At 40.7% G+C, this 24129-nt stretch overlaps 1 protein-coding gene across 1 annotated transcript; it reads left to right on the top strand.

Moving 5' to 3' along the window:
• The first annotated feature begins 808 nt into the window (after window positions 1-808).
• Window positions 809-23389, top strand: ISOC1 (isochorismatase domain containing 1). The gene is made up of 5 exons (XM_070374042.1): window positions 809-1188; window positions 11099-11218; window positions 11326-11529; window positions 13530-13646; window positions 19213-23389. Exons 1-5 carry the CDS (start codon window positions 880-882, stop codon window positions 19357-19359), a joined length of 897 nt encoding a protein of 298 aa, XP_070230143.1. The 5' UTR covers window positions 809-879; the 3' UTR covers window positions 19360-23389.
• Window positions 23390-24129: the final 740 nt, after the last annotated feature.

The following is a 24129-nucleotide window of genomic DNA, read 5'->3' as shown; positions in this document are numbered from 1 at the left end:
TCTTCGCGACCCCATGGACTGCAGCCTACCAGGCTCTTCCGTCCATGGGATTTTCCAGGCAAGAGTACTGGAGTGGGGTGCCATTGCCTTCTCCTAATTCCAGCTAATTATAGCGCCTTAAAGTGTTCACAAGTAAAAAAGTTATTTGAAGGTGATTGTTTTTACTTGCTTAAAAACAAAATCCTCAGCTTGAAAAAAAAAAAAAATTCTGATTTTCACTCTTAAACCCCTTTAAACCCCAGAAACTGAATTGAGATATAGAGAGGGTAAGATCTCAAATCCACGACTGGAGAGACTGTGTTTCATGGGGTTAAAAAAACATGAAATTCTACGTCTTGGATGGCACTCCTAAGGAAGCGTTGACTTCCACCGCTCTTCTTAGGGCATTTATCAGCTACCCTACCAGTTTTAATATTACTATCCCGTCTTCAAGGACTGCCTGCCTTTCGACAAGGCCGACAGGTAACGCACCCCAGCAGATCTCGCCGGACAGCCCCGAATGCCTAAGCACAGCCCCAAACGCCGCTGGACGGTGGGCGGAGCGGGCTGGAAGGCGGGGGCACCGATCTCCTCTGAGGATTGGAGCCCCGGGCAGCCCAGGAAGGTCGAGGGTGTGCGGGGTCCCCGGCCCGCCCGAGGTTGGAGGGGGCGGTCCCGGCGGCGGGCGCAGGCGCTTGGCCAGGCGCCCAGGTCCTACAGCCCGGCCCTCCGCGGGGTCCGCCCTCCGCCCGCGCGAGGAGGAGGGCGCGGGAGCCACTGCCGCCAGGACCCGCCCCCTCGCCTTCCCGAGCGGGCGGCGGGCGGCGCGGGGAGGCGGGGCCGCGGCGGCCGGCAGTGTCTGCGCCTCGCGGCCTCGGAGCTCGCAGACGCTCGGGGAACATGGCGGCGGCGGAGCCGGCGGTCCCGGCGCTCCCCGGCGGCGGCGGCGCGGGCGCGGGGGCGCCGTCGGGCACGGTCCCCGTGCTTTTCTGCTTCTCGGTCTTTGCGCGGCCTGCGGCCGTGCCGCACGGCGCGGGCTACGAGCTCCTCATCCAGAAGTTCCTCAGCCTGTACGGGGACCAGATCGACATGCACCGCAAATTCGTGGTGCAGCTCTTCGCCGAGGAGTGGGGCCAGTACGTGGATCTGCCCAAGGGCTTCGCGGTGAGCGAGCGCTGCAAGGTGCGCCTCGTGCCGCTGCAGATCCAGGTGGGTCCCGCGGGAGGGCCGCGCGCCCCGCCGCTCCGGGTCCCCGTGCGTCCCCGTCCCCGCCGCACTCCTCAGGTGCCCCGCGGCGGCCGGCCCCGCGCGCCTCGCCGACTGGGAAGGGCCGCGCCGGTGTCGCAAGCCTCGTGAATGGCCCAGCCCCGGCGCCTGTCCGAAGGTGACGGTCACCGGCTGTCCTCCGCCAAGGATGGGGCGTGGGCCTCCCAGCTGGAGGCGGCGCGCGCGAACGCCCCCACGTGTGTGGTCCTCAGCCTCCCGCATCCGCTTTGTGTGCCGGGAGCAAGTCCCAGCCGCCTGCGTAACCCAAGGGCTGTGCAGAGTAGCTGTGTTTTTCTTTGGGGTGATGCAGAACCGGGGAAAAGAGGTTGTGCGGAGTGTTGGCCTTGGGGTTTGTTCCCGGAGTTGTGTTTACCACTTGCGGAAACACAAACTTCTGGAGTCCTATCCTTTCATCCCTCCTCTTTTCCAGCTTTCAGCTCCTTTGATCTTCAGCCTTCCCTAAGTGAAATAACCGTGTTTAGCCTCTTCCTAGTAACTGTCAACTGAATCTGTTGATTACACGTATACATTTGACTGCCTTGAAAAAGTCATTCGAATCAGGCTGCAGTACCTTCTTAAATACACAACTTTAGCCAGACCATTCTTTCCTGGTAGTGCTGGCTGGAAAAGTTGTTATACCTGAGGATTATTTTATAGCTTTTTAATATTTTTAAAAAGCCGTGTTCTTATGCTGCACAGATCTGCCTCCTGGGTTCTTTTTGTGCTCTGCTCAGAGGATTCACTCGAGGATTTACACTGTTGCAAAGCAAGAATAAAAGGTGTATTTTAGGTACTACACCATCAACAGTTTTTTGGTTGAGAGACAGGTAAGCCATTTCTTTGGAAAACCGAACTGAAATGTGGGTTCAGGTTTAGAAGTCACTTTGATATTCAGGTGTCATTTTCTGAGGACTGCCCTTTAGTTTTTTTTTCAGTTGTAGTTGTCTGAGAAATTGATCTTGTTTGCTATCACTCTAGCACCCAGTCCAGAAACTTCCAAAGCAGGTACTTTAATCAGAGGACAAAGGCTGTGAGATTACGCGGTCAGCCCTTGATGAGCCAAAATAGAGGCAGGTACTTGGTGTCTGATACCCTAGAATTTGCCCTGCTCTTGGGAGTTGTGGTTGATAGGGGTTTGCTACTCCCCATTTCTTTTGTCTTCAGGAGTTTTCATGGCGGACACCTTCTGCAGTCTTCCTTGTCAGTCTGTTTAGATTAATGCTGCCAAAAATACCGAAGAAGTTGGATGCACCTTTGACAAACCCATTAATAAAGGCGAGAATCCAAATACTAGCTGAAGAGATCTGGAGCTTTACTGAGGAGGCCGACTTCTTTGTGATGTTTCCTGTAGTGGTTGGGAGGGAAGGTGGGCTGTTACCTAAGAGATGTTATGCTAGACTGGTGCCCTCCCCAAGTTTTTAAGGCCTCCCCCTCCCCCAATAATAGGATTTTTTTTTTTAATTTTGAAAAATTCAAAGTCTGGGTCTGACAACTCTTTTTAACTAAAGAAATTAATAATATGTATGTATCTACCTGAGATGTCTTGTACATTCTCAAAAGGCAGTATGTAATTCAGGACACATGTGGCTTTTGAAATATTTTGCTTGGTATTGGAAATTAAATAATAGTTTAAGTTTTTGTGGTGATGTTTAAAATAATAATTATAGTAGCACTACTCTGCCCCATCCTTTTGAAAATGTAATTATTTTTCACCAAATAGGCCAAGAATACCTAAGCATCTGTTACATGATACTTTAGATATTTTAAAGTATTTAAAATATTTTTATATTATTTCAGTTTAGTAATCACAGTAGCTTGACCTCTTCAGCCAGGTGCCTCCCCAAGCTTAAAAATAGATAATGGGATGTAGAGGGTTGCACACTCATACCATGTATATCCATATGCTTATTCTGATACCTGTTTATACCTTCCATATGAAGAGAGAGATATATGTGTGTGTGTATACATGCTCACACACATGTATGTATATATGTATGGATACTCCCAGAGGGAAAAGGGAACATATTTCTTTTCATGACCATTTTACTATATTTTTTGGAGCACAACTGTATAATCCTGAAGACATGGACATTTCATGGCTGGACAAGAATTTAAGAGTTCATTCTGCATTTGAGTGGCAGCTGTAAGTGCCTGGCACAATGAATGTAAACAGGGGTAAGACCGAATTCATTCTCCTTACCTAAAATCTTACTGCTTCATTTTGCCAAAGAGCAAAACATGTAGGAAATGGCCCAAGGTCCCATGGTAAATAAAGCATGTGAAGGTCCTTCAACTGGCCACAGCATTCATGTTCTCTTTTCATGCTTAATGAATATATCAAGCAGAATGGGAAACAAGTCACAAACTTGGGCTTGTAATATCAGTTGTTTTGATGCTATTTATTCCTTCTGTGGAACAGATGCCTGTCAGTCAGAAAGACTCAAGGTGGCTGTCAGGGAGACCATGCTCAGGGACAACAGGCTCCTTCTACCAGAGGCAGGGAGGAAGAGCGTGTTTGGCCACATGTCATCCATGGCTTAAATAATGCCATTTGTGATTTCGGAGAAGGCCTTATAGCCTCTGCAGCTCTGGCTAACATCCTGTATATTCTAGAATGTATTCTCAATTTCCACAGGGGTCTAAGTTTGCTTTTAGGCTTGTACTGACTGTTGCTAATGACCCTGCAAAACACACAGCCTGCACTGGTGGTTGGTTTGCGGTTCTATGGAGATTCATCTTTAAGACCCCCATTGCCAGTATTAGGCTCTGATAACTTTGTAGTGTCTTCCTTTCTGAAATATTCTGTAACAGTGACCGAGTATCTGCTGACAGCTCAGGTAGCTAAAGACAGCTCATGTTTCAAGAACTTTTTATGTGTCTTCAGCTTTCTCAAAATGCTTGAAGTCTGAGGCATTTTGAGACAAAGGGGAAGAAATATAAATGAGAGGCTTATACAGTGGGAATGTAGGTCATTTTTATGACTTACAAGTGTTAATTTTTCACAAGGTATTTCCCAAGTTTTAACTAGTGGAGAGTTCAACCCTGGAAACTCATATAAATTTGATATCATACCACTACCAGTGTATTTTTCCAGCTTGTCACCAGGGAAGGCAGAACCCAAGTAGAAGAGAGGAAGAAATGGACGTGGTTAAGGGTGACACCAGTTAGAGGATTTTACTTGAGTACGTAGGAGGGATGGCTCTGACAGCTTTGTGTGGGCAGAAGATAAGGGCTTTCCTGGGAAGGTTATTTTGACCTTCTCAGAGGTGTTTAATTGGGAAGGGATTCTGCTCCAGGTTTTACCTTCTTGGAAGTGTATTAGTATGAAGATTATTTTAAACAGAGGTGTGGCCATTTTATAGCTAGAAGGTACCCCGGAGTTCAGGGTGGGAAGGAAGAGAAGGCATGGTTTGAAAAGAAAAGGGAAAGGACTGGGTCTCCCTTGGGCTTGCTAATTGGAAGGCGGTGATTTTTGATTTCAGAACCTTTACCGTGGAGTGTGTAGGAGGAGCAGGTAGATAAGCTAATGCTCAGAACTCTTGAGTTAGAGAAGTAGGCAGGGCTTTTCTCAGGAGGCTGACAGTGTCAGGGGCTCTGGAGATAACAGCTGAATCCTAAGGGATTGTCTCTCACCCACCCACTCACCTTGTAAAAAATTTAATATTTCAAATTACTGCCCAAAGCGTTGTACACATTTTGCTCTTTGTGGATACATGAGAGGCTACCTATAAATAAACTGTGTGCCAGTGGAAGCTATGATCTGTGTTCGGGATTTTTTTTCTACGTTTAATTTGCCAGGGGGAATTCAGTGTAGATTCAGATGTCACTGTGTTCCTGGGATCTGGTCAGCTTCACCGTCACCCCAACATCAGGTATGATGTAAAGAACCCCTCTGTCCTCAGCACTGAAATGGGTGGAGTTGGCTGGCCTCCCGCAGGCAGTTGGAAAGCTAAAACTTTAACTGATAAGCTTGAGTTGTAATCTTAATGCCAGTCACATTAGTGTTCACAAAGGTGAGTAGGTTGCAAAATAAGAGTGAAATAAATATTCTCTTGCAGTCTAAATTAAAAAGCCCCAAACTTATTTTTCTAAAAACAGATCATGTACCAATAATTGTAAGTCTTTTGGTAACATTTGGAAATCTACTTTATGAACCATTTCTTAACTCTCTAGACTGTGCTAACAAGTTAGATGTTATCAGTGTTTCTCTACATATATTTCTTGGTTTCTTAAAGGATCATATTAGTAGTAAGTGGTATTTCAACCTCATTATTGAAGAACTGTTTTTAACATGTGCTAAACTTGAAAGCACAGAGTATGTTTCCTATAAGAGGGATGCACAGTAACCTAATACTTTTATTGATAGATTTACATGAAGCTGATTTAGTCTTTGAAATAGCCCTATGCTGCTGCTAAGTTGCTTCAGTCATGTCCGACCGTGCGACCCCATGGACTGCAGTGCACCAGGCTCCTCCGTCCCTGGGATTCTCCAGGCAAGAACACTGGAGTGGGGTGCCATTGCCTTCTATATAGCCCTATGAGGTAGCAACTATTTTTAGTACTTTGTTACAGATTGAAGTGAAGGTGTTTAGTTGTGTCTGACTCTTTGTGACCCCATGGACTGTAGCCCACCAGGCTCCTCTGTCCCTGGGATTCTCCAGGCAAGAACACTGGAGTGGGGTGCCATGCCCTTCTCCAGGGGATCTTCCTGACCCAGGGATTGAACTTGGGTCTCCCACATTGCAGGTAGTTACTTTCAGAGCCACCAGTGAAGCCAGATTAAGAAGCTGCTGTTTAGAAATGTTAATGATTTGCAATTGAAATTAGTGAAGTTGCCATTTGAACTCAGATTCTGATGCCCATGGGCTGACCTGTATTGCCTGGGAGAGTTGTGTCACAGGCCTCTGTTTTGAGTCAGTATTGAAACAAAGCCTTCCTGTACCTGTGGCAGTCAGGTTTCCTTGGAAACACTTCTCAGTGAAATAATGATACCTCATATTCCCTTCTGGACCCCTCTCCCAAGCACATCATGCCTATATTGTTGCTGTAATAGACTACTAAAATTTTCAAAACACTGCATTCACAAGTTCAAACTTCAGTCATTTCTAAAGATACACAGTTTACTCACTGTAGTCACTTGCTCGGGTGCTGCTGTAACACAGTACCACAGACTGAGTAGCTTATATGACCAAAATGTATGTTCTCACAGTTCTAAAGGCTTTAGGTCAGATTTGGGTCTTGTGAGGACTGTGAAGGAGAAGACGTTTCATGCTTCCCCTGGCTTTTGGTGGTAGGTTGGCCGTCTTTGGCATGGCTTGACTTGTAGACATACCACACTGATCTCTGCCTTCATGTTCACACGGCCTTCTCTGTGCTCAGATTTCCCTTTTTAATGAGGATGCCTCTCATGTTGGATGAGGCATCCACCTGAGTTGGGAAGGTCCCCTAGAGGAGGAAATGGCAACCCACTCCAGGATTCTTGGCTGGGAAATTCCATGGACAGAGGAGCCTGATGGGCTGCCGTCCATGGGGTCACAAAGAGTTGGGACACAACTGAGCACGCACGCACATGCTGCTCCAGCATGACCTCGTCTTAACTGACTGTGTTTTCAGTTTCCAAATAAGGCAATACTGGGGTGCAGTACTGGAGGTTAGGAATTCAGCATCTGAGTTTCGGAGCACACAGTTCAACACACAACTCTCACCATGTGCTACGTTTATGGAGAGATCAGAAGTGGCTCACCACGTATCACTGAACAAGACCAGCCATCGTGTTTGTGCCTGTCCCAAGAAACCAGGGGGACCAAGCAAGGGAGGAGCAGATTCCTTGCAGATGTAGCAGCTGTTGTTAGAAAATGGTCAGATCACATGTGGATGTGAAGCAGGGTGAATACTGTTAGGATCATGGTAGTCATGGAATTTGGGTATGAAGAGTCTTTTGACTATGAAATCTAAGGTCAGATTCTAGCTATGACAGTTAAGAAAGTGGGCAAAAATTTTATACTTGAAATTTGTCTTAAACTATTGCTTGAGGAAGCTATTGATTGTGATCAACTTTTTGTGTTGAAATATGTATTCAATACATTAAAATACATATTTTTTATGTATATGTGTATGGTGATGTATATAGATAGATATATAAATATGTGGAGGTGTGTGTATATAAACATTTTTATATGTGATTTCTTCAGACTTCTTGAATATGTGTTGATCTCTAATTGCTACACGTTTACCTAGGACAGCATTTGGTCAAGTCCACTTTTAATTTGCGTTCTTGGAGTTGCAACACGTCTGATGACGAGCAGCATTTTTAGTTATCTGCAAGGTTTTGGTGTGCGAAGAGTTTCTGAGTCAAATTATGAAGTCCCTGGATTATAGAGTCAGTGTGTAATTTAACAGTTACTGAAATTCATGTGGAGTTGGGGTGGATAAGGGGTTGATTGGATATAGTTAGAGATTTTCAGTAGTTTTTTTTTTTTTTTTTTGTAGCCTCAGCTCCTCCTTTTTCTCCCTTGTATGGTATAGAGATTATTCATAAAGTAGTGGCTTTTCCCACTACTGTTATGACATAGGGAGACCATTTAAATTTTTTACCTAAATGTTAAATTTTAGAACAGTGTTGATTTACAAGGGGAGTTGCAAAGATAACACAGAGGGTTCCTGTATATGTGACATAGTTTTCCCTCTTGCCAACACCTTCCATTACTGTGGCTTATTTGTCACAACTAAAGAACCAGTGTTGTTAGTACATTACTATGAGCTGAGTGCCACACTTTAGTCAGATTTCACAAGCTTTTTCCCTAATGTCCTCTTTCTGCTCCAGGATCCAATCCAGGATACTAGTTATATTTAGTTGCCACATCTCCTTAGGCTCCTCTGGGTTATGACAGTTCCTCAAAGCTTCATTGTTTTTAATGAGCTTGACAATTCTGAGGAGTACTGATTAGATATTTTGGTAGAATGATCTCAGTTTGGGTTTATCTGCTGTTTTCTCAGTGCTTAAACCAGGGCTGTGGGATTGTGAGAGGAAGATCATGAAGGTCATTCTCATCACATATCCAGGCTGAATACCATCACCCTGACTTCACTGATTGCCTCAGTCTTGATGGCCTGGCTGAGGCCGTATTCATAATTACCCTCTCACTCGATTGTCTGTTGTGAGGAAGCAAATTGCTCAGTGCAGGCCACATTCAAGGGGTGTCCACTCCTGGAGAGGAGAATATCTAGGCATTTTTGTTTCACGAATTTATAACCAGTCATCTCTGCTCTCACCCCCTGTCTCTGTGGCTTCTTTCTTTAACTGAAAGTTTAGAGATGATGGATTCCTCTGCTGGAAAGGATTTCAGGGCTGCGTTTGCTGACCTTCTCTAATATGACATATGTCTGATGAGGTCCCCTGCCCAGAACAGATACCTCACAGCTGTAATGAGGTGTTGGGAAGCACTAGGTAACAGGAACCCTGGGAGACCACAACTCTGAATAATCTAGGATTTCTCAGTAGGTATGATTTTATTCCTTTAACATCCCAATATTCAATAGTTTGACCATTTTATATGGTAGTCCTGAAATATTATGTAACTGATTTTCTTAATGAGTCTAAGACAATGATTTTGTCCCAATTTATAACTTAACATACAGCTTGTTACTCCTTCATTGGAGTCTAGCCTGAGAACTGGTTGAGTTTCGATCTGCATTTACTGTATTTTGAATCTCTTCTTCCTCGGCTGTTATTCCTTGCTGCTATCCGTTTGCCTATCTTCAGCAAACTTTCACATTTGCTGTTTCTTACCTTATGTTAATTTATAATCCAGGCAACCAAACTTGCTAGGAATATATACAGAGTTAGTCCTTACAGTCTGAGATAAGATCTGAGAGCTGGAGATCCAAGTAAGCATAGGCTGTCGGTGTGTTAGTGCGTGGCTATCCAGCATACCCTGGCAACCGTAGAGAGTTTTATTTTGCCTGCTTGCTGGTCTTCATATGTTGTAGAATGGCAGGATTCCTGAGTTGCATCACAATTGTTTTAAACAGGGCAATTGCAGCTAAACCACTTTTCATCGTGTTCCTTCAACACATCATTTTTCACTGGGGACCCCTGGTTCAAATTTCTAAAATAATATATATATATATGGATTTTGAGCCAAGATTTAATATTTCCTGAGAATTTAAGATACATGATCATAAATAGTGGTTGGTTTTCAACCTAGTACCTTAAGTACTTATATAGTCATCAGATTCATTGCTTTTGATAATGACTGAAAGGAAGCATGGTACTTGCATTAAAAATTTAAGTAAAGAAGCAGCCAAAGATGAGCGTATATAATTCAAAATGCTTGAATATTTATTTTAAACATTCCTTATTGACAGAGGAGGAAAACCGTCTAGGTAGTTTTAGAATTACAGATGGTACTCCCATTCTCACATGGACATGCTGTTGGACTGCACGTGGCTAATCAGTACACATCTGTAGAGTTAATACCAGAGGGAGATTAAGGTGCCAGAGTCCTTCAGGCCAGGATGCAGATAAATAAAGTACGTACTGACTAGAGCGGTCATACTGCTAAGGATCAAAGATTCCTCTTAATGATTCATTTAATTCTTGGAGTAGTTGTTTCTTAAGTGTGATACATGTGCCGAGGTACTAAGGCAGAGTCTAGGGTCAGGCTGCTGGTGAAGCCACCACCTTTGTAATCAGGACTCAGGTTTCTCTAGAAAATTAGAAATAATTATTATCTGTTGGTGGTTTAGGTTCATTAGAGGGGAGCCTTAAAGGGTACCAAGAGCAGTGGCGTGGCCTCATTCAGGATCAAACTGCGTCTTTTCCAGAGCTTCTCTAATTTGAGAAGGTGAAAAGAAAACCACAGTGGGTTTTTTAGAACTCAGTTAGATTAAATTCTTGTATTTAACAGTGATTTTTCACTTTTTCAGAGATCCATGTTGGGCCCAAGTTATTGTAGTAGACCAACTACAGCGATTAATGTAAAGCTTGGTAACCTAATACCCAGTTTTCACTTTGGTTCATTGATTTTCTTGATTGTGATAAATACGTGTAAGAATTCAGATGTCAGGTTTATGTCTCTCCATTTGACAGTGGGGATGTGGTTGGCATCATTTCATTGCTTTTTTTTTTGGAATTCTTAAGGTATTCTTGAGAATACTGACTTAATATTTCTGTCTTGATAATAGCAGTAATTCTAGATTTGTTTGTTTGTTTGTTTTTTCATGTTTTGTTCCACAGTCTCTGCTACAGATTATTTTAAATTTTATTCTTTGTACTTGTAAGCAATCTTGTCATCAAATTTATTTTACTATTTTTTATTATAAAAGTAATACATACTTTTAAATAACATTTAGCAAATGTTTTAAAACAGCATTTGAAAAACAGAAGAAAGGTACTAAGAAAAAATATTATCAGCATCCCTAACTATGTAACCACTTGTCAATATTTTCATATATTTACTTCTACTTTTTATTCATATGTTTAGAGTTTTGAAATACTATTGAACTGTGCTCTTTTTAAAATTAACATTAGATTATAAGCATTTCTTCATAGAGGTGTGCATTTTTTGAAAACATATGCATATACTATTTTAATAGGCTAAACATGTTTTGTGAAATCATTTTTTGTATTGTCAATTCTTGGTTTATTTCAAATTTTCACTATTAAAAGCAATTCAGTGGACATCTTTGGGGATAATTTTTTTTCCTATTATTCATTTCTTCTAAACAATAGTTGTTAAAATTGACTTAATGGGTCAAACAGTAAGAATGTTTTTCTCTCTTTACTGACCTCCAGCTGAAAATAAATGTCACTGTATAACAAATGCTAAATCATTCTCTCTTTTTTTCTCAGCTCACTACCCTGGGAAATCTTACGCCTTCAAGCACTGTGTTTTTCTGCTGCGATATGCAAGAAAGGTTCAGACCAGCCATCAAGTATTTTGGAGATATTATTAGTGTGGGACAGAGATTGGTATGCTTACTTGTTTATTTTTTCCAATTTGCTGAAGCGTGATATACATTCATACACAAATGTATGTATATTGGTACTTATCTTTGTGCTTTTTATTTTCCCCCCAGTTACAAGGGGCCCGGATTTTAGGAATTCCAGTTATTGTAACAGAACAATACCCTAAAGGTCTTGGAAGCACTGTTCAAGAAATTGATTTAACAGGTGTAAAGCTGGTACTTCCAAAGACCAAATTTTCAATGGTATTACCAGAAGTGGAAGCAGCATTAGCAGAGATTCCTGGAGTCAGGAGTGTTGTGTTGTTTGGAGTAGAAGTAAGTACCACTTGTTCTGTTTTGGACACAATATCATTTGTAGAAAACTTGTTATTTCCAGAATGTAATTTTGTATATAGAATGTGTGTGTGTGTGTGTGTGTGTGTGTGTGAGTCGCTCAGTCCTGTGTGACTCTGCAACCCCATGGACTGTAGCCCACCAGGCTCCTTTGTCCATGGGATTCTCCAGGCAAAAATACTGGAGTGGGTTGCCATTTTCTTCTCCATGTATACAGAATACTATATCGGTAAAAAGAGCTTCCCTGTTGGCTTAGTGGTAAAGAACCCACCTGCCAATGCAGGAGACATGGGTTTGATCCCTAGGTCGGGAATCCCCTGGAGAAGGAAATGGCAACTCACTCCCGTATACTTGCCTGGAGAATCCCATGGACAGAGGAGCCTTGTGGGCTACAGTCCATGGGGTCCAAAAAGAGCCAGATATGACTTAGTGACTAAACAGCAACAACTGATAGAAAATAACCCCCCCATTTATTAAATGTTGACTGTTGTCAGGGCACTGGTCCAAACACTGTTGTATCCTTTAATTTGTTAAACTCTCAGCACAATCCTCTGATCTAAGTACCTTTGGTCTCCTCATGTTATAGAGATGGGGAAACTTAAACACAGATGTTGTGTGTCTTGCTCAAGGTCATACAGTTAGCTAAAGGATCGAGTTGCATTTGAATGTAGGTTGATTGACCCTTGGGCCTTTACTTTGAACCACTACTCAGAACACACTTTCATCAAAGATAATATGTTTACTTATGTAGAAGTTATAGGAGTTCATCTTGGTCATGTTTTTGTTCTAGAAAACCTTAGAAGTCATGTACCTCATTGTCCTTCACATTTGAATCATGTACATTTTTTTTTTTAAGGAAAAAATATATTCATGGATTCTTAATACTGATTAAAATGATTTTGGGGGCTTTTTTGACATGTAGAAGCAGAATATAAGTATTTATTCATAGCTTGTAAGAATCTCTTGAACTGAAATTATAAAATTATGAAAACCATAAAAACAATGAAATCCAAATAATTCAAGACACCCATGATGTTTTGATAGTAGGTTTCATAGTAGTAGGTTTTAATAGTAGAAAGATGTATCCTCAGTTTTATATGTATATTAAATATTTCTGTATTTTGACTTCAAAACTGACAAAATAAAAGAAGCCTATTTGTATAAATATGTCATGCCAAATCTTGTTGCTGACTTTTATACTTTTTCTTATTTGTTCATCATTATTAGCTCTTACGTGTAATCAAAATAATCTTTGAGCAGTCCTCCAGTGCTAACTTTAATGATTGTTAGTCTATAATTTTCCATGGCTCTCTTGTCATGTGAAGATAAAGTCAGCTTTGTCGCATTATTAAAATCTGCTTTCATTGCTTATATAATCCACTTATTGTTGGAGCCTGTTTTTACTCTTTATTCCCTGCCAATGAATGATACAAGTTTGTACTTGGAAAGCTGAAATCTGTATAATGCATTTGCTGGTGATGTATACTGGGTATTTTTTGCCTAAGCTACACGTTATTTTTAATTTGGCCTACCGTTACTACTGGGTGTCTTGTAACAACTCAGTTTTCCCACCATTATCTCAGTCGACAGTACTGCAGACGCATTCTTTGTGTCAGGCATTTGGTGTGAAAACAGAAATAAACCCGACTGCGAGTGGCATCAAAACCGAGCAGTAGTAGTCAGCTGAATGAAGGTCATCCAGGTGAGATACAGATGAAAATATCAGGGAAAAAAAAATGCTCACAGAGCTGTAAGAATATGTTCAAGGTCCCCAGGACAAAGACCGTTGATGTAATTCAGTCCCTGACTTTACAAAGAGGAGACCAAAGCCAGAGATGCTGTGGTGGGCTGAAGGCACAACTTGATGTAGGACAAGGTCGTTCGACCTGTGGTGCTCTTTCAGCTCTACTGCATTGCTGCACATTTGTAAAATGCTTGTCGTGTACCACAGTCTTACATGTGGGTTTTTACTTTCCATCTAGACTCATGTGTGCATCCAGCAGACAGCTCTGGAGCTCGTTGGCCGAGGTATCGAGGTTCATATTGTCGCGGATGCCACATCATCGAGAAGCATGATGGACAGGATGTTTGCCCTTGAGGTAATTGTCCTGTTTTAAAATAACTTATTTACCAAGGCTTCCAGACAAATCTGGAGAATATTAAATATGTAACAGCAATGAAAATTTACCTCTTAAATTTGAGCTTGGTCTGACAATAATCAGACTCGCCGATTTCCAAGGTCTCTACTATGCACAACCAGCCTCTAAGATCTCACCATCATATCCTGTTCTACATCTGCTCTGTCTTTATTTCTAGGGATGCTAAACACTCCTTTACATCTTCTGTCCTAACTTTACTATAGTTTTGCACAGGAACTAAGAGGTATTCTAGTAAGCTTACTCTGAACTATTTAAAGATTTGCAAAGTAAAAGCATCTCATCTAGGCTTAACTTGATCAAGGTCTATCCAAAACCTCGTGCCTAGTGGGCCTCAGCCTGGTTCAGCCTTGTGTAGATTTCGTCAGACTTGAATTTCTGGAAATAGGCGTGTCGCTGACTGTGGGTGCCACGCATACACAGTGTTTAATGGCTCTGCGTGGCGTGTCAGTGATTTTCATCAGCATTGCATAACAGTAGCCTTACGTAAGCAATTCCTATTCCGAGACTATTGAAAAGCAAACTCCCACAATTAATCCTTTGAAATCTTCACATTGTGGATCTCTGTCTGTTTTGTTTAATTCTAATTGTATCATAATTTTAAAGTAATGTCAATCTGGATTTGAATTGCTGAGTTTTTAACTAATTACTTTTATTGAGAATGGGAAATGTAGATTTTTTTTTTCTTTTTCTTGAGACTCTCCAGTGTTTCATGCATAAGCTGACCTATGAGCCACTTTCTCTGTAGATTGCTCAGTCATCTCTCATAGTCTAAAATGTTCCCTAGGGTGGTGAGTTCGGCAAATAAGAATAAGAAAGAAAGACGAAGGGTCAAGTCAGTGGGGAGGGCTGATGTGGAAGCCTGCAGGGTAGCTGGCAGCAGCAGTGCTTTCAAGGCCCTGGTTGGCCATCCCTTCTTTTATTCCTGAACAGGGAGGTTTTATTAATTTTATTCAACGATTTTCAAGTCCATTTGGACTATCAGGTTCTCTGGTTAGTTTGATATTAAGTATTGCTTCTTCCCCTCTCAGCAGAGAACTTTAAGCTCTCCCTACAGTCAGAGTTAATCAAGTAACACTTTCAGATTTTCTTAGTAATCTGATCCATCCGTGAATAACCTTTATGGTAATGCTGAGGTCCAGAACTTGAAGTGTTCCTAAGGAAGCAAAGAACTTAAGAACGTATAAAACCAGAAATTTTCCTTTCTTGTAAAGAGATTTCAAGAACTTTTGTCCTGTGTTCATTTACATTTTTCAGACATGTCTTTATTATGCCATTTATCACAGAAAGTTGTTATTGCTGGCAGTTCTGTCTTTTACCAAGACTCAGAATAAAACAGTTGGCTTTTTAATACATGAGCCTCATTCTTTCAGAGGTAGCCTGTAATCTTACTGATCAGGAGCCCAAACAGTAGAGGGATAATACAGGTTTGAATGCAGGTTCTGGACTTTTGTAAATTTGTGTCCTTGGACAAATCACCTAATATCTTTGCCTTAGATTTCTCATTAGTGATATGAAATAAAATTCATATTTTTATGGCAAAATAGAAAAATGTAAACTTGAAAAACTGTTCTTTGCCCTTTGGTTTCCTCTTTCCCCCCTACTTTGTATGCATATTATGCATCAAGCACATCTCCCCATCAAAAGAAATAACCTGTTCAACTGTAAAGAGTAGACAGCTCCTTGAAAGATAATACTCCTTCTTGATTGTCTCAAGGGTCATGTGACCCACCACAGTGGTGCTTGGATCTGGATTCTATAAACTGTCAATAATTTATCATTTCATGTACAGCCCTCTGTCTCAAAAAACTTACATAACTGTGCTTTGACATCTGATGGGCGGAACTGTTCTCAGAGTTTTCTGAGGGGCTGTTCCCAGGTTATGATCAGCATCTTGGCTGGAGTAAAATTTTCCATTCCTTTTTTAGATCAACTGATTAATTTTTTTTGTCAGCAGTGAAATAGAAATAGTAATAGTCATTATGTGGGAGGATTTTTGTGAGGATTAAATGAAATACTGTATTGGTAGTCCTTAGTGTCTGACACAATAAGCACTCAAGTGTTAGCTGTTGCTTTTATTTGTATTGTAGCTCTTATTCTTTTCTTCATGAGCTCCTTCCAATCAGAAATATATAAGCATATATCAGCTTCCAAGACCCAAAAGGGACTAGTCTTGAGAAGTTCTGAGGAGGGAAGGAAAAAATATGGGCTGGGGTGGATTTCTGCCTGCAATGCAGAAGACACAGGAGGCACAGGTTCGATTCCTAGGTCGGGAAGATCCCCTCGGCATGGCAACCCACTCCAGTATTCTTGCCGGGAGAATCCCATGGACAGAGAAGCCTGGTGGGCTACAGTCCATAGGATCGCAACATGACTGCGGTGACTGAGCTTGCACAGAACAGCCAGCATTGCTTGGGGTCACAGTGCTGAGGTTGGAGGGGAGAGAAGCAGGTCGAGAGGTGATGGGGGAAGATGTTCCACATTTCAGACTTTTCCTCTCGGTCTGAAGTTTCTATGGAGGTGTTTTAGTTAGTCCCTCAGTCCTTGGGAGAAATGTTCAGTCTCCTCTTTTCTTCTGTGACTATGAAAGTGAAACAGCGATCTGGTCAGCTCCCCTTCTTCTCTTTCCCTTGAGAAACACAACTACTTGAGATCGTTCCTGAGACTCCCCACCCTGCCTGTTCAGATCGTTAAATTAATAAGATTTATCGTTACCGTTATTAAAACTTCTCTGCCGGGATCTGTGGTGTGTGTTCTGCTCCTCACAGTGCTTTGAGCACCTACCATCTGCCAGGCATTTTTCTTTCAACTCATAGTTGCAGGGTAAATGTGGGAGAAGACAGAATAAAACCCTCTCTTGAACTTGATGTCCTTGTACTTCTGGGAAGTTGTTAAGTGTTGCTTGGGAATTTAATGGGTTTAGTCTTTTTTTTTTTTTTTTTCCCTCCTCTGCCCTCTAGGAGGCTGTCATGTATTTTTAGGTTTGTGGGTCAGAGTAACCTTTCTTTTCCTTTGGCCTAGTTGGACTGACTTTGTAAGTCTAAGGGAAGAACTCTGGAAGTCAATTAAGCCAAGTACCCATTTGCATTAAACAGCTGGAGTTTTAATTGTCCCTTTATGCTTCCCTGGCGACTCAGAGGTTAAAGCGTCTGCCTCCAATGCGGGAGACTCAGGTTCAATCCTTGGGTCTGGAAGATCCTCTGGAGAAGGAAGTGGTAACCCACTCCAGTATTCTTGCCTAGAGAATCCCATGGACAGAGAAGCCTGGTAGGCTACAGTCCAAAGGGCTGCAAAGAGTCGGACAGGACTGAGTGACTTCACCTTCACCTTCACCTTTTTAAGCCAGGAGATGAAGTGAGTTTGGGACCAGTGTCTTAGGTGTCCTCACAGCTCAAGGTGGTGAGTGGCAACCTGCCTGTGTCTGGATCGAGTGCCCTGTTCTCTTTCTGCTCGGGCACCGTTTCCAGTTGGTGCTGGGCAGGTACCATGGGAAGATGTGTTAGCCTGACCTTAGCTTTCTTAGCAAAGGCATGAGCCACGCCTTCCCCTAACACAGGTTCTCGGCTTGATTACAATTATTGGTTGTTGTTTGTTTTTTGGTTTTGTATTTTTGACCACACCTCGAGGCAGTGAAACTTGTGCCCCCTGCAGTGGAGGCATAGTCTTAACCACTGGACCTCCAGGGAAGTCCTGTGGCTTGATTACTTTTGAATATGCTCAGTATTGGCCATACTTTATTGTTGAAGTTAAGTAATTGTATGTAGGTTTCTGTTTACTAAAATGTTTTTGTGTGTGTGCCTCTTGCGTTCCAGCTTGTCCCCAGCCTTGGCCTCTTAGCATTCCTGAGAGCTGTTGGCTTAGAGTGGACCTGGTTCTGGTCAGCAGAGCACTATGAGAAGCTGTGTCTTTGCTGGGTCATTGCATTTCTTTCTCAGACCTGGGAACACTTTTCTGATCTCCTGCCTCATGAAAGAACTAGAAAGATTACTGAGAAAATTGACCTTCGTTAGCACTTTGGAATATAGAAAGCAGTTCCACAGACATTGAAAGTATGATTCAGATTCAGGCTGACTCATTGAAAGGCCATTGATTCAACGGAACAGTAAGGAAGGCAGGCCAGCCAGGGAGAGAGCTGGGTTTAGGTGACTCGACGTTCGGGGCCCTGAGACACAGCTCGTCTTATATTTATTGCCCACCCTCCTGTCTGAAGCAACCACACAGTCCTTTGAGATTTCTAAGGGTTTTGACTTGACAGTTAGGAGTTTACTGAAAAGCAAGGAGGAGTAAATTAGTCTCCAGAAGTCTTTAAAAAACTCAGAGACAACTCATCATCTGGTTATTTGTCCCAACGTAAAGGACACTGGCAGCCTTGCTTATTTCTTCCTCTTTCCTCTGTGACTGCTGTTTTTTCATTTCTCAAGACTTGTGATCAGCTGCTCCTCACACTCCTCTTTTCTGATGGTTGAGGCCCGAACTTGCTATCTGATAAGTAGGCCATGGCTTATACTCCCTTCTCGGTCCTTGGGGATAAAAAGGAAGAGGCTGTCAGTGGGAAGGTTGGGCCTATGGATCTGTAGCCATCTGAAGGCTTTACTTTGGCTCCATTGAGATGTCCTATTTATTCGAGTGATGCCCGTTATGATATGACACTGATTCACATGTTTTTTTCTAACTTGCTTAGGAATTGTGTCTAAACACCTCATCTTCTACAGCTCTTAACACTGGATGTTTCATGGGATGACAAACAGCTGGTCTCCTTTTTCCCCTAGGGTTTCTGAGAAATATATCCAGGAAATGGGTCTCTACCCTGGAATTCTCTTCCTGTCCCCGCTCACACTCTTTTCTGTGCTTTCTCTGCTTTGCCTTCCTTCCCTTCTCCCTCTTCATCCCTCCTTAGCTGTCTGTCCTTAGCTTTATTATGATTCCACTGGGACGATGTAGCAAGGATGTTCTTTGACCTGTCAGTGAAACTCTGTGCAACCTTAAATTTTATACTCTTGTTTGTGATTCTGGAAAGCTTATGATAGTGGCAAGGGTGGTGGTTCTGTTATCATTCAGGGGAGTGTTCTTAACCTCACACGAGGCTTTTCTGCCACCCATGTTTTACTTATGGTATATAAGTAGGTATACAATTTAACAAAGGGTATACAGTTTAATGTCAGATATTTGGAGAGAGGGAAAAAGAATTTAAGAATCGTTGTTTTACAGTCCTCAGCCTTGATCCCTTCTGTCTCCGGCACATCTAAGTCATTATATTGGCTACCTTTTTTCTTTTTCTTATAATGTTAATAATTGGGACTAATATTAATAATACTGAGAATCATCCTCATGGGTTTCTGATATGGCTGGTTTGAACTGTCTCCTTGTCACTGAATTTGATGGTATGGCTGAGCACCGTGGTTTTTATAGAGGACACTAGCATGTCTCACTGTGCTTTTTGCGGTTTTAATATAGTGTTCATTCTCATGCTTATTTCTTGATTTGTGTTTATCTTTTTTTTTTCCTTAAGCGTCTTGCTCGAACCGGGATCATTGTGACTACAAGTGAGGCTGTTCTGCTACAGCTGGTGGCTGATAAAGACCATCCAAAATTCAAGGAAATTCAGAATCTAATTAAGGCGAGTGCCCCAGAGTCGGGTCTGCTTTCCAAAGTATAAGACATGTGAAAGACTGGTATGCTACTCACTGTCAGATGACAGGATTGTAAGCCCAGACAAGCTCTTGTCTCTCGTAGAATTAAAATGTTAAGTCAAAAATTGGCTCCTTTTTTGCGCCTCTTAGTAAAACTTAACCAGTTAGACCGTTTGGGTACCAGCATTTAGTTACACATGTCAAAGGCTTCAGGTGCTGCTTAACTTCTTTTTATGTTAATGTGCTTTTATTTATTAAAAAAAATTGTAATGGAGGTGCCTGTTTTGTCTATACCGTATACACTGATCATACTTTCAAAAGTGCACACTCTTGTGAAGTTTTCCTATACTGTCACAAAGACAGAGATCTCCCAGTAACGGTTTGACCTTTGTATCATTGTAAGATGTATGTTATGATGTTAATATGGATTCAGTGCTTTTGCTTTACAGGTTGATTGAAGTAGGATTATTATATGAGAATTTGAAAACAGGACTCTGGATCTTTTTACCCCTTTCACTCACAATGCAGTCAAGTTATTTATTGTTGCGTTGGTTTAACCAGACGAAGTCATGTTGGATAATTATATACCTTTCTTAATTATGTTGATTTTCTTCTGCTCACCATCACTAATTCTCTGTTAATGTTCTCTTTTTTAAATTGAATCTTTTACCTAGAAGAACTCATTGGGTTATTACTTGTATTTTTGATTTTGTAAACAGATGGAATGATAGCAATGTCATATCATTTGTAGAGGGCTCTTTTAAGATCTTTGAAGTATTACTTTAGCTGAATAGCTTTATAACCATCTTGAATACATCTTCTAATATGTACTAGATTTAGCAAAAAGATAAAAGACTGGATAAAATGTAGTTTTAAAACATCCATCTTCTTGTTTGATATTTTCTCCACATAACATCCAATTACTGTTAATGCAAAAGGTCTCAGTAATAATTCAGTAGTATTAATTTTGTAGTGATTACTGCCATTCAATAAATTAATTTTCATTTAATACTTATTATAGGGTTTTAAAACATTTTTTTAATGTTATGTGAACATGAAACACTTCTGTCTTTTGTATTAAAGGAATTAAAGAAAATGTATTATGTGAATGAAATCATTTTGTCCCCCACAACATGGATCTTTGATTATTATTCCAGGGATTTGAATATTTATTTAGGGGTATAAAATTTTTATATTTGTAATCTTTCAACTCATGGATATTTTCTAAAAAGGAAAATTCTTTGTCCATGGGAGTAACTGGATTTTATTGAAGGGCCTTCTTAATTATTTAAAAGCAGTAGAATTTTTTTTTAAAACAATGTAACAAAAGCAATATAGCATTCTTCTTATGGTTATGTTTAATTGTTTTTCTCAGCAAACTTGTGTGTCAAAAAAAGAAGAATCAAAGCTTTCTACATGTTTTAAAATAGTTTTTAGTAAATTTAACCTAGTGCTCCTCAAACTAACATGAATACAAGTCACCTGGGGATCTTGTTAAAATGCTGAATCTGGTTCAATAGGTCTAACTTCTGTGCCTGACATTTTACATTTCCAAGAAAGCCAGTTTCCATCAGCACTGCTCAAAAGGAACCATACTTTATAAGTAGCAAGGATTTAACTATCATCACCTGTTTTCCTCCATGGAGCCCTGGCTCTTCCTTTCCCTTGGAACACCACCCCAGTGAAACCTTTTCACAGCTGAAAACAATTCTGTGACCTTGAGTCAGTCTCCTATGGCTGTGTTAAATTACCACAAACTGAAGTTTAAAACAACACAAATAATAATACAGTGGCATCTTCCAGGCCAGTAGGTGAGAAGTCTGAAATGGATTTCACTGGGCTAAAACCCATCTTTCCCACTAGATTCTAAGCTCCTGGAAAGCAGGACCTATGCATTTATTCTATACTTATTCTGAAAGCTTATTTTGAGTACATCTAGATATTGTTCTATGTGCTAAAGATACAAAGATGCCCATAGAAGCTGAGAGTTTGGTACAAAATCAGATATAGCGTAACTTCTTAGTAAATGTGAATTGAATTATGTCAGAGGTTCAGGAATGTGAATACAGCATTAAAGTAATGCTGTATTTAGAGTAATATAATTTTGAATTCTGCCTTCTTTGCTGATCATGCAAGCAAGGTGACAAGGCCTTATTATTGTAGGAAACCTGAATTAATTTTAATACATTAGTCTTGGAATTGGAAGTGTCTGCAATTTTGTAGGGTAACAGAATTCTTTTAACTGATGTAAATAAAGACCTTGAGCACATAAACTAAAGAAGAGTCCAGTATATTGAATTGCAAGGAGGGTAGAAACAGGATCAAGACACATCATTTATTGAAATATATGGAGAAACTTTAAAACATAAAATATTTGTAAAATTGAAAATAAAAGTGACAACTTGTTTTAACCAGGAAACCAAATACCCTATAATACCCATTTAATTACCATATTTCTCTAATTAGGAAGAATATTTTCTCTTTAAAAGTTGTTATTTTGGTAGATATGACTCTAGATCTGGGTGAAAGTTTAAAGATCATGATCTTGCAGGTCCATTTCTGCTGTAAAATTCTACAACCTGGACTTCCTTACAGTAGTTGATAATTCTAAAGATTATCAGAAGGAAAGGGGGAGAACAGTAGGCTCTGTTTTAGAGTTTGTGAAGCTGTATACCGTTTACAGTGCTCAGAGCTCAAGGGCTGCTTCTAGTGCTGAGACCTTTCCCTTCCTTTTCTTCAATCTGGCCTTCTTTCCTGATGGTTTTTAATTAATTCAGGAAAATGGCTGATAATATGAAAATCGTAGTTTCATATTATGAAAATAATATGAATTTTCATTCATATTATAATGAAATATAATGTTTTCATTATATTCATCATCAAATAACTACAAACTCATATTCTGAAATCCTTAATGTCACTTAATCCTCCATGGAGCTTTATTTTCACTGTTTAAGGTGGCTCTGTGGTAAAGAATCCATCTGCCAATGCAAGAGATGCAGGTTCGATCCCTGGGTCAGGAAGATTCCCCCAGAGTAGGAAATGGCAACTCATTCCAGTCTTTCTTGTTGGGAAACCCCATGGACAGAGGAGCCTTGGTCCATGGGTCACAGAGTCAGGCACGACTCAACAACTAAACAACTCCTGATTAAAAATAACTGAAAAATCACCATATCATGATGAGCTATATCAATTACTTTGATATGATGGAAATGGATTTATAAAATAATTGCAATTGGCTTTTAGAATTCTTATTGCTTTTCTTTATCTTTTAAGCTTAAGACATCTTAACAAAAATTGACTTTTATTAAAGTCCCAAATGATGTTCCAGTAAAATAACCTGTTAATTACTACTGAAGAGATTATTATTGTCCTGATTTGCATGTTGTAGGAAACAGAATTTTGAACCGAACCTCAAGGTTCCCACTCTGGTTGTATATACACCTTCTCCCTGACAGGTGAATACTAATTAATCTCTGTTCAGCTATAAAGAGCTTGCTCAAGTAATTAAGGTTTCAAATCAGTTCACCTTAAGGTAGGGAGACTGCCTTTGTGTTCTTGATTGAATCAGGTGAGCTTGTAAAAGGGGTTGGACTGTTCCTGGCAAAAGCGATTCAGCATGTGAGAGGGATTCCAGTGGAGGCTGATTACAAAGCCAAGGACTGGGGAGACCAGCAAGGAATCGGGGACCTCTGTTGTACAAGCACAAGGACCCAGTTTGGCAAACAACCTGAGTGAATTTGCAAGCAAGTTTTTCCTCAGACCCCAAGTAAGAATGCAGGCAAGACCCCTACATCTTGATTTCTGCCTAGTGAGACTCTGAGTCTCAGAGATGGCTCCCATGCTGTGCCAGGACTCCTACAGAACTGTGAGTTAATAAGCTTCTCTTGTTTTAAGCTGCTAAATTAGGCATATTTTGTTATCCAGCAGTAGAAAACTAATATACTTGTTTTTTTGTTGTTTTTGCGTTTGTTTGATTTGCAATCATGTTTATATGAAGGAAAAAGAGGAAGGATCTAAGTGGGAATTTCAAGAGAATAAATATAAATCTCTACATTCCCATTAGCTTCTATTAGTTTGTTTCCAGAATAGTGGGGTGGGAGGGACAGTGTATGTCCGTTGTGTTAATTATATAGCATTTTCCATTGTACGGTTAGCTTTTTGTATTTTTCATTGCAGAAAATAGTGCATATTTCTTAGAGCATACCTGTCATATATGAGGCTTCATTTCTTGATATAATTGTTAGTTGCACAGTATATTTCACTACTCAGCTGTAAAAGTCCCTTGGCTTCAGATTTGTTCATTGTTTTCGCAGCTGTTTTCTTGTTAAATTGTTCCTCCCACTTGAGACAGTAAATGGAAGAAATGAAAAGTGATGTGTCTCAGAACCTATGGTTAATACACAAATACTCATTGTTAATGTATTTTGGATACATGCGGCTTTGAATTGGGCTTCTGGAAAATGCATATTGTGCTTTCACAAAATAGCCTGTTTGGCAGCCCCAACTAAAAATGTGGAATGCTTTGTAAGTGTTGGAAATGTGGGGATTTTTCCAAGAAATTAAGACCTTGGAAAGAATACAGAAACATACAAAGAAGGCAGGTGTAAACTGTTAGCTGTTACTCAAATGTTAGCATCTTTTTGGTTATACCGTTCATATACAGTAAGTGCTTTTTTGCTTTTGGGAAATTTGGCAAAACTTAAATATTCTTTGTCCTATGAGGTCCATGTTGGATTTCAACAATTCATTCCTGCAGATAGACAGCATGGTTTAGATGTAATGTTCTCTGTGTG

Source organism: Bos mutus, chromosome 7, assembly GCF_027580195.1.
Source record: "Bos mutus isolate GX-2022 chromosome 7, NWIPB_WYAK_1.1, whole genome shotgun sequence".
Lineage (NCBI taxonomy): Eukaryota > Metazoa > Chordata > Mammalia > Artiodactyla > Bovidae > Bos > Bos mutus.
Note: the sequence above shows the minus strand (reverse complement) of the source record. Positions and strands in the feature narration are given on the sequence as shown.

Bases quoted from the DNA above. Each gene is read 5' to 3' on its own strand.
- ISOC1 (XM_070374042.1), top strand. From the start codon at position 880: ATGGCGGCGGCGGAGCCGGCGGTCCCGGCGCTCCCCGGCGGCGGCGGC. The intron at 1,189-11,098 runs GTGGGTCCCGCG...TTTTTTTCTCAG, and splicing joins TCGTGCCGCTGCAGATCCAG to CTCACTACCCTGGGAAATCT. The intron at 13,647-19,212 runs GTAATTGTCCTG...TTTTTCCTTAAG, and splicing joins ACAGGATGTTTGCCCTTGAG to CGTCTTGCTCGAACCGGGAT.